Source organism: Elaeis guineensis, chromosome 6 (assembly GCF_000442705.2).
Source record: "Elaeis guineensis isolate ETL-2024a chromosome 6, EG11, whole genome shotgun sequence".
Taxonomy (NCBI): domain Eukaryota; kingdom Viridiplantae; phylum Streptophyta; class Magnoliopsida; order Arecales; family Arecaceae; genus Elaeis; species Elaeis guineensis.
The window spans coordinates 124260769-124271411 of NC_025998.2; the positions used below are offsets into that span (position 1 = coordinate 124260769).

General features: G+C 40.7%; 1 protein-coding gene across 1 annotated transcript; it reads left to right on the forward strand.

Annotated features, from left to right (window-relative positions):
• Window positions 1-4622: 4622 nt before the first annotated feature.
• On the forward strand, window positions 4623-7285 carry LOC105060032 (RING-H2 finger protein ATL65). Its single transcript, XM_010943611.4, has one exon. It carries the CDS (start codon window positions 5279-5281, stop codon window positions 6467-6469), a length of 1191 nt encoding a protein of 396 aa, XP_010941913.3. The 5' UTR covers window positions 4623-5278; the 3' UTR covers window positions 6470-7285.
• The last annotated feature ends 3358 nt before the right edge of the window (window positions 7286-10643 follow it).

Here is a 10643-nt window from a genome sequence, read left to right on the forward strand (position 1 = left end):
TAGTCTCAGAACAAATTTGGCTAACTCTGTGAATTTGGCTTCATATTCTGCAACGGATCTGTTACCCTGTCTCAGGTGAATGAACTCCTGTTCTTTCTGTATTCTGACACTTCGGGAGAAATACTTGTCAAAGAATTCATCTCGAAATCTCTCCCAAGTGAGTGGTATCCCATCGTGCTCATATTTTTGTTCCATTATACGCCACCAGTTGTATGCCTCGCCTTGTAGCGGATATGCTGTATAGCGGATCTTCTCTTCATCGTGGCATTCTTGCACGGCAAAGGCCTTCTCCATTTCCATAATCCAGTTATCTGCTTCTTGTGGCTCGATGGTTCCTTTGAAGGCTGGAGGAGCTAGCTTCTTAAATTCGACGATATTGTTCCTCTGCATCGGATGTTCTCCATGTCCAGATATCGGTGGAAATTGCTGACGTGGCTGTGCATGTTGTTGTTGAAGTAACTGTTGCTGTGTTTGAACTACTCCGATCAGAGTTTGCATTAGTTGAGTCATGTTCGGCTCCTCCTGTACTGTTGGAGTATTTTCGGTAGGATCATGGATTCCCTCCTGCTGAGTTGTGCCACTGTTTAATTGGGGAGTATTATCGCCAAGTGAATTTGATGTCCCTCCTACCGCTCCTTGCGTATTCCTTGCTCGTCGTGGAGGCATATTGACCTATGATAGATTTGAGATAATAACTTATCCTTAATAAGGTTATAACTTGTGACAAGTCAAAATCATCATATCTAACATTTCAATTTCCTACTGTCTACCCATCACTCGCTCACTTTATGCTACATGTCTCTATCTATCTATTTATGCTCTGATACCATATTAATTGTCACGCCCCCGATCCGAGATTTGAATCGAGGGTCATGGCAACCGCCGCATACTTATAGAATACCTTTCCCATAAGCATGCAAGGCATCTCATCATGTTATCTTCACAAACAGTTAAATAAATTTTTCTGTATTTAATAATCAAACCTTAGTTCAAATAACAAATCAAAACTCAGTGTTCAAAAGAAAATAACTGTCTGACAAAGTCAGCACTAAAAAAAAATAAAACTAAAAGTCTTGAATCAATTCTGAGAAAAATCCTAAATCAATGAACTAACTCCATCTCTAATCGCTCTCCCAACCGAAATCCCGCATCATGCTAATTTTCTGGATCTGTAAGAAAAACATAAAACTTATCATGAGCTAAATAGCCCAGTAAGCAGTGTATACCTTTAACTGAATAAATCAGGCAAATAATACTATGCATATCAATTTACTGATAACAAATCAATATGTAAAATTCATGGAATCATCAATCATATATAAAAGTCAATTCATCATAATTTCCAATTATGCTTTTCATAAATTTTCTTAAGTTCTTCTTACCAACCATGACTATGATCACATTATCCCTGTGGCAGGATCATAATACCGCGTATCTGCTTGCGGTGGGCTGCAAATCATCTGGCAGCCAAGTCCTTTGGAACCGCTGGTCTAGCTGGCGGTTTTGTCGCTGGTCTATCTGGCGACATATCGCTGGTCTCACTGGCGACATAAATCCTCAGGACAGTCAATTGCCAACGTATATGCCCCCATTGGCGGGGTCCTCAACACAGTCAGGTTATCAATTTCATATTGTCTTCCAATTCATATATTATTTTTAAAATAATATAAATAATGATATTCGAGTCAAATCAACCATGTCATTCTTTGTGATCATTCATCATCATACTAATTATTCAACAAATAACTTCAATCATAAATAATTTCTACAATTAACTTTCATCATAAATAATTTTCAACAATTATTTCAATAAATAATTACAATCACAAGCATGCATAAATTTATTTAATTCATAATTTACCAGATAAATTCAGTAAAAGTAAACACTACTTACCTCAAAAGAAAGTCCAAACTAGAAATTCTAGGGATCTCGAAAATCTTTCTCTGAACCTGATATGTCAAATATCATATCTTAAATCAAAATTTTATCAAATTAAAAATCACTAAATTGTTAAAATCTAATATTCCCACGAGGATCAATTCGTCGACAGCATTCAGGATTTTCGAGCTAATCCATGGATACCCTAATTATATTTATTCATTTTTATTGCTAATTTAATAATTTTTTTTAATTAATTAATTCCATAAATTCTAAAATCTAAAGTGAGAGAGAGAGAGAGAGTTTCTCTCTCCGCCCCCTTTTTTTTTTTTTCCTATTCTTCTTTTTCTTTTCTTTTTTTCCTTTTCTTCTTTTTCTTCTTTTTTTTTTTTCTTTTCCTTTTCTTCTTTTTCTTTTTTTTTTCTTTTCCTTTTCTTCTTTTTCTTCTTTTTCTTTTCCTTTTCTTCTTTTTCTTCTTCTTCTTCTCAGCCCTTCCCACGCCGGAACAGAGGACGGGGTCCTCCGGCCTTGATCGGCCGTTCGGGCCGCGGTCGCCACAGCGGAGGCCGGCGGCCGACGGGGGCCACTCCCCCGATCACGGAGGAAACATGGCCGGCGGTCAATTTTAATCGCCGACGTCGAAAATTCACGAAAAAGAGGCCCAAAAATAGAGTCTTTTTTCCGATCGAAAATCGGCGATGCTCGTCGCCGGCAGCCGCGCACAAATGCACGGGGGAAAGAGGAAGGAAGGGAGGAAAAGGAAGGAAGCTTACCTTGACCTCCGGTGACTCCGTCGGAGAGCAGTCACGGCGAAGACAAGTTGGTGTCCGCGACTCTATTTCGGAAAAAATGGAGAGAAGGAGAGAGGGAAGAGGCCGATGTCCGGTCTCAAGGAAGAAGAGGTATTCTTATAGGGAACCCTAGGACTCCGAGGGGTCCTAGGAGTCCCGATTTCGCCCGGATTTCGTCGGAGAAGGAGACTCCTATCGGGAGTCTTCTTCCCGGTTTTGAGTTCCTCTGTTTTTTTTCTGTTTTTTTTTTTTTCATTTTGGGCTTTTATGGGCTGAAATAGGTTTTGGGCTATAACAGTAATCTTATATGACCAGAGGCTTGGGGCATTCTGACATATGCTTGACTTAGATGATTTGCCATAAAGGAATTTCTAAGTGTTGATTTTTTAATACACGGAGTATCCATTTTTTAATTGTTTGAGAGTGCTTTATAAACCAGAAGGGAAAGATTTTGGCCAGGACAAATTTTATTTCCCTTTTTTGGGATTTGATTTTTTTTTTTTTTTATTCTTTGGCTCCTTCATTCTTTCCTCTTTAAGGTTAGATCTACTACATGCAAAGTATTGTACACATGCACATAACCCTTTTTTTTTTATACAATGCACATGCACATGACTTTGAAAAGAATTGGAAATACTGAAGAAAGAAAAGAAATATAAAATCAAAGCTGGTTTAGAGTGGAAAAGAAAAAAATTGCCCTTTTAGGATGCTTGAGGATTCATTTCTGGGTTTTGAATAGGACAGGCAATTCTCACTTTGGCCTATGGAGCTACTCACTCAAAAAAAGCCATTTGCGGGTCATACTTTTTCTAACCCAAAAAGTTTAAATTAAATCAACTCAATCTCCAACGATGGCTTGTGGTTCTCAACCTACGCATGGAATCGGCTGACAGCGAAATCGAGGGACAGGGTCGGAATGGCCATGGTTTCTTGGTGGGCACCACAATTGTGCCTCCACCTTGACTGGCCTACAATGCAAGAGCCCACCTCAAGCGATGCCCTATGCAATCCAATCAACGCATTGCCGCCACGTATACGAAATCAACAGCAGGATGATTGCTCTTGATTGGAAGAGAGTGAGGATGGAAAACAGAAGAGAGTATGGGTAATTCTGCATGGCAGTGTGGGGATGGACTTCGTATGTGGTATTAATAGAAAGTAAGGATGGACTTTTTATTTTTATTTATACACATATATAATCCCAAATAGTAATACAAACCTATAGGATGGGACTCCACTTCCCTATTTCGCCTCCAATGGTAATACAGACCTATAGGATGTTTGAGGATTCATATATGAGTTTTAATTCAAAAAATAATAATAATAATAATCTGTGAGTCATACTTTTTCTAACCCAACAGAATGCAAATTAAATCAACTCAACACAATCATTAGGCAAATTTAGTTTAAGTAAAGCTTTTGAGTCTAGTGTAATCATAGAATTTAGAGAGAAAAGAAGAAAATGAACTATTGTGCCACCCAAAACTAGAACTACCGTACAATCTCTGACCATGGCTTGTTGTCCTCAACGTATACATAGAACCGGCTGATAGCAAAATCAAAGGACAAATTCGAATGACCATGTTTTCTTAGTGAGCACCATAATTATACCTCCAAGGTAATTGGCTTACTATACAAGAGCCTATCTCAAGTGAAGCTCCACGCAAATCAATCAACGCATAGGCACAAGGTAAATGAAAATTAACAATAGAGTGATTGCTGACGATTGGAAAGGAGTGAGGATGGAAGAGAGGATAGAGTAGAGGTGATTCAACGTAGGAGGGTGAGGATAGGCATAGCATGTAGAATTGATAGGAAGTAAGGGTGGACCTTATGTAATCTCAGTGGTAATACAAACCCATAGGATGTGACTCCACTTCCAATGTCGGCTTCAATTCTTTTTTATTTCTTAATTTTGTCACCATTTTTTCACCCATTCATATGCATTGCCTATGCCAAGCTTCAATTTTCTCCCTGTTGTTTTCACCTTTTCACACAAATGCGTGCGCTTTCGTGTACCCAGACAAAAACGAGTGTGGCACTTTGTAAGTTAAAATGCTAAACTGTATGAGACCACCAAATTTATCAAGTTCAGATTCAGGCATCACAAACCATAACTTCTATGACACGAGCCATGGGCGATCTTATGGGAGATACATTATGAAGTTGGAAGAAATATATTTTCCATCTTGAAGAGATTTTGCTGGCTCCGTGCCACCTGTACCACCGTGCTCCTTACTCCTGGATCACGCGCACAGCAGGTGCGGCTGCCCGCCCCAGAAACGCCCACTCAGGACTGTAACTGCTGAACGATTCTGGATTCCGTAACCCCACACCCTTCCCTTCCCCTGCCAGATACGATATCCCTCCCGAATTCCTCTTCTGCCTCTCATCGTTAACACCACCTCTAAAATTTCCAGGGCCACCAAACCGCGATTATCGCACCTATTGATGGCTCCGGATTATTTACGTGCCCCGTCAAGGAACACCCTAACTCAATATCCATGGCGATAATCCGAGAAAATAAAACAGAAGAATACGAATATAGGCATCGAGAGATAGAGGTCCAAGAATCCTCTCTGTTCTTCTCCAGCTTCTTCCACCGGCCATGGCAGCGCCGGCGAAGGAGGCGGAGTACGACTTCGAGTGGAGCCCGTCTCCGTCAATCACTGGTGGATCCCCGGCTGCGAGGATCACTCCCGACTTCAGCCCCCCTCTGATCGCCATGGTCGCCGTCGTCGGCACCGCCTTCCTCATCGTCCTCTACGCCCGCATCCTCTCCCGCCTCCTCCTTCTCTTCCGCCGCCGTTGGCGCCGGTGGCGCCGCCACCGCCGCCTGCTCCAGTCCGCCGCCGCCTCGGACCTTGAATCCCCTCCTCCCACCGGCGGTGCCGCGTCCTTCGGCTCCTCCTCCGACTACTTCCGCTCCCCATACGGCCTCGACGACTCCGCGATCAAGACCCTCCCTCTCTCCCTCTACTCCAAGTCCAAGGCCAAGCACCTAGCCGCCACCAATCGGGACTGCGCCGTGTGTCTCCTCGAGTTCGAGGACGACGACTCGCTCCACACGCTCCCTCTCTGTTCCCACTCCTTTCACGTCGACTGCATCGACGTCTGGCTCCGATCCCACGCCACCTGCCCCCTCTGCCGCGCCGCCGTCATCCGCCACGAATCCCCCTTCGTCCCCATGCGGGCTGCCCGAATCCGGCCCAGCCTCGATGATCTCCTCCTCGATCAACCGCCCGAGGCCCCTCAGCCGGTGCTGGACCCTGAATCCGAGATCGCCGCCGCCGCCGCCTCCCCTCCCTCAATCCGCGGGGACGACCGATTCGGCATCCGGGATATGGATTTCCTTCTGAAGAGGTCCTATTCTTTTGGATTCGAGCGCAGCCTGGCGGCCGATCGGATGGTCCTGGAGACCTCCATGGCCTCGCCGTGGCGGTACCGATACCGAAGCTTCTGGAGCAAGCGGTGGCCGTCACCGTTCGGCGGCATCAGCGGGGGCGGCTCCTCCTCCGCCTCCCGGGCGGCAAGGGTTTTCTCTTTTCGGTCCTACCGGAGCGTCGCCGCAAAATCGCCTTTCCTGCGACGGCGGGGGTTCTTCCCGCTCTCGTCGGAGCCGAACGTCCGGCTTGGCGGCAGCGCGGGGCCCTCGTCGCGGCGGAGCCGCTCCATGACGAGCCCGTCGGCGATCTTCATGCGGCCACCACCGCCACCAGTGGCGGGGTTTTCGTCGAGTCGGTTGCGGTGCGGGGATCCTGAGGCTCTGTTGTCACCGGAGAGGTTGAACCGACGGTAGCCGGTCGCGGGGGCGTGCGTTGACCTGGAGTCGGCGGTGGCAGGAAAGAGGCCGGACGAATGGGGTCACCGGCCGGGCGCTTTAATGGTGGGTCGCATGCGAGACATTAATGTCCTGCCGGCTTCTTTAATGAAGGGGGTCGATGGGGGAGGAGAGGAGAGAAGGGATTTTTATTTCTTTTCTCTCCTCTTTCCTCTTTGTTTCTTGCGGAGGACGAAGGCGGGTCGGTGGGTGTCATTAATGCGGCCTTTATCAAACGGAAGACATCGGAACTTGAAGGGGACGTGAGCGGGGTTTTCTTCTTTTCCGATCCGTCCCCTAGTCGAGAAACGCGCGAAGTGTCGCAACGGGCGATAGACACGTGGGCTGCCCAGCTCCAAAGGAACGACACGAAACGCCACCACTGCATCGGGTTTCGATGACGCCGTGCCGGTGATGGGCGGATAACGGTTTTCTATGGCTTGAGTTTTTTCTCCGGACGGACGAACACGCGCATAGAAACATTTGTGCGGGATCGACGTGCCAGTTGCTTGCTTGCTTGCGTTGGTGCACCCTTCTCAGCTGTCGCCCATTGCTCGAAAAGACAAAGCTGATGGTAGATCCCAAGCCAGTATAGAACAACTCTGTTGCACATATTAAAGATAGCGATGGCCGGCGTTGATATTTCTTACGAGGACTGAATCACAGGTTCAGTGGAAATAATATAGGATTAAATCTACTCTGGGAATTGGATTTTCTGTATGGTTCATTACTTCATGTGGTGTGATTTCATTTTATTTTATCTTCATTTTAAATACCAGACTTAGCGTGGAAACACGGTAGGTTTTGGAGAATGGCATGTGGTATTATTCTCATAGGACGGTTGTCCTTTGATTTGGCAGTAGTTTAAGAGCCAGTGGGAGTAGGGTTGGGGTTCGAAAGAATGATTGATCTTCTTTTGCATGAATCTGTCATGGGATTAACGAAGAAATTTGGGATTAATGAAGAAGTTTGGAGGGTTTTGAGATTTATGGGGGCACAATCCAGTTATTGACATTGTGGAAATAAAAGGTCAACAATTCTTTCGTGCAATAGCAAACTCATGTGAGTAACAATGATCCTATGTCCATCTTGGAGCATTAATTTTAGTTGACATGTCAAATCACTCCATTTAAGAATGAGACATTATTTGTTTTTATAGAGATAGAATTTCATTGTTTTATTGTCTCACATGACAAGAGTGCTTGCCTGTGTCCTTACGCAGAAACAGATTTCTCTTTGTTAAGATCACTTCTTTTTTTATTTTTTGTTGATAATGAAATCACTTCTTTTAGGAGCAACATGTCAAATAAGTATCCATTTGGTTCCTTCTACTCAATGTTTAATTTGTATGATAAGTTCAAATGGAAGGTATTAGACTGTTAGTGCACATTCACCCCTATAACAATGTAACTTATGATATTTTTTTTTTTTTTTTTTTTTTTTATTATGGAAGTGGCAAATCATTAGCTTACCTTTGGTCACATTTTCATGTGAGATCACGGAAGTAGAGGATTTTCTGAATCGTTTGATATTCTTTGAATAATGGCTATCATTAGCTTACCTTTTATTACACTTTCAAGATGTAGTTTCTGATAAGGCTTTTCATTTTGTTCGTGCATGTAAGAGAGAGAGAGAGGGAGGGAGGGAGGGAGAGCACAATTTGATTTTTTTTAAATCATTTGATATCCAATTAATGCAATAGCCCTGAAAATAGCATCATAATTATAGTTGATGATGAAGCATGAGATATGATACTCAAAAAACTATTGCACTAAGTGATTGATGCAAGTCAGATAGATGATATATTTAAAAATGGCATCATAAATGATGATGGTGAAAACTTTTAGCAATCAGAAGACATTGCATTGAATGATACAGTATAAACAGAATACTACAATTGGTTGCGATTCGGAATTAATGAAATAGCTATCCTTGTAATTTTTGCAATTGGTTGTCCTTGCAATTTTTGAAATTGGCTATATTTCCAAATGTTGCACTTGCCATGATGATGATGATAATGATTTGAGGATGTAACTTGTCAAGTTATCTTCCTTGGAAATTTAGTTATATATTAAATCTTCTTATCAATTATGTGTGTGGTAAATTATGATCAACTTGGCTAGGATTAGAGGGAAGTTTGGTTCCTTCGTAACCTCTTGTTAGTGTCGAGTTCATCACTAATGAAAAAATGAAAATGTAGGGTTAAAAGTGCATAGACACCACTCTTGGTCAAGCTTTCCATGTGGAAACATGTAAGCACAGTCTCATGCTAAATGGAGAACAGAATGATAATATAGACAATGTACAAATACATGGATAGTTAGAAAAAAATAGTGGGATTGTTTTATATGTTGCCTCTGTTTCTTTGTATAATGATTGCTAGAAGATAGAACATACTTCTCACAAAAAGTAAAAACTTATTGATAGTGATTTTGCTAATTATAATCTTGCTATGGTTTAATTTCATACTTGATGGCCTAAAATCTCATAATTTTGTTAAGTAGGCAAAAGTTGGCGACGAACCTAGTCATTTCCTATAAGCATATATTGGATTAAAAAAAGCATATTGGACACTAAGAGAGATTTATTAAATAAAAAACACTGACCTTTGTATCAAAAAGGAAAAAATAAAAAAAAAATTGCATGAAATTTTAGTTGAGTTTACTATAATTAGGGGATTTCTAACAAATGGAGACTTTTTAGATGAGATTGGGCTAAAACAATATCCTTTGATTGGGCCTTTTACCCATCTCCTTAAAGCTCTTTTATGGCCATCCTTGTTCTTAAGAAAAAAATGAGAACGGTTGCCAAGTAAACTATCCATCACTAGCACAATAATAGGGTAGGCTAAGTAATATTTGACACTATTATTACTATCTTCAAGGCAGCCCTCTATGTTACCTATAAATAAAAATAATTTAAAACAGCTGCCAGTGTATGTCATTTGATTTTAGTGCTCCTCCTTTTTTCTTTTATGAAATTGATCTTTTCAAGTCCCTTGTAACATACACCTGCTGATGTGGAGTTTTGGCCCTGACTAGTCTTGAAATAGATCGGTCAAAGTGAAAATTACTTTTTTGAATAAGATTTTGATCAAACATATTTTTTTAATTTAAAAGAAATAAGGTGATATAGGATCAAGCAAAATTAATATACAAATTGAGATCTAGCTCTAGGATAATTTTAGTATTAGTGTGACTTATTCAATGGTTAATTATTATTTTGGAAGAAATCTAATCTTGTTTAAGTAAAATATGAATTTGACTCATATTTTCTGCTTGAACCTCATTGGTATAGATAGAGTTGTAACTCAATTTTATTGCTATTAATGTAATTAAATAGGGTTTGGACCTTACTTTCACCATTTTGTTATTTTGTTATAATTTTTTACTATATCAAACTTGGGCGAATCAAAAGAATTGCTTATCTCTTCGATTATATTAGTTATAACCAATTTCCAATAACTAATCCATATATATGATATGATGTAAAGTAACTTACAAATAAGATACAAATCTTGGCTATCAATTCAAACTCTATATGATAGAACTAAATTTATGTTTAGCTCATCTACTACTATTGATTTTCCCATCATGCTCCATGTTATCTTATTTTGGTATTATTTATCACGTTTTTGACATCCACACAATTTTTTTTAAAGAAACTAAATCCATCAATCTTTGCCATCTTATGAATTTTGTTTGATAGTATGGTTATACAATGGTTAGCAGAAATACTTTAGTAACACAGAGATTTCATACTTTTTATACACAAGAGAGAGAGAGAGAGAGAGAGAGAGAGAGAGAAATTTCATATAAAAGTACTACACACATATGGGCAAGTCTCTTTACACTTGCATTCCATAGCATGATGCAGTTTTCTAGATCAAGATGATAGATACACTTTAATCATGTCAATTTTTAGGATTTTTATGCATATATACCCTCTTAAATATTCAAATTTACATGAATATCTTTTTAAAATTAATATTTATATATATACCCTCATAAAATACTTATTTTGCATTTATATCATTCTTTCCCTTATTTTTTTGCATATGTATCCATATCATTTAATGTCATTAAAATATTAACAGTTTAAAATTGAAATGACTAAAATATCCTTATGGGTAGATGTGCAAAGAAAAAAATTA

Coding starts and splice junctions, on each gene's coding strand:
- LOC105060032 (XM_010943611.4), top strand. CDS start 5,279: ATGGCAGCGCCGGCGAAGGAGGCGGAGTACGACTTCGAGTGGAGCCCG.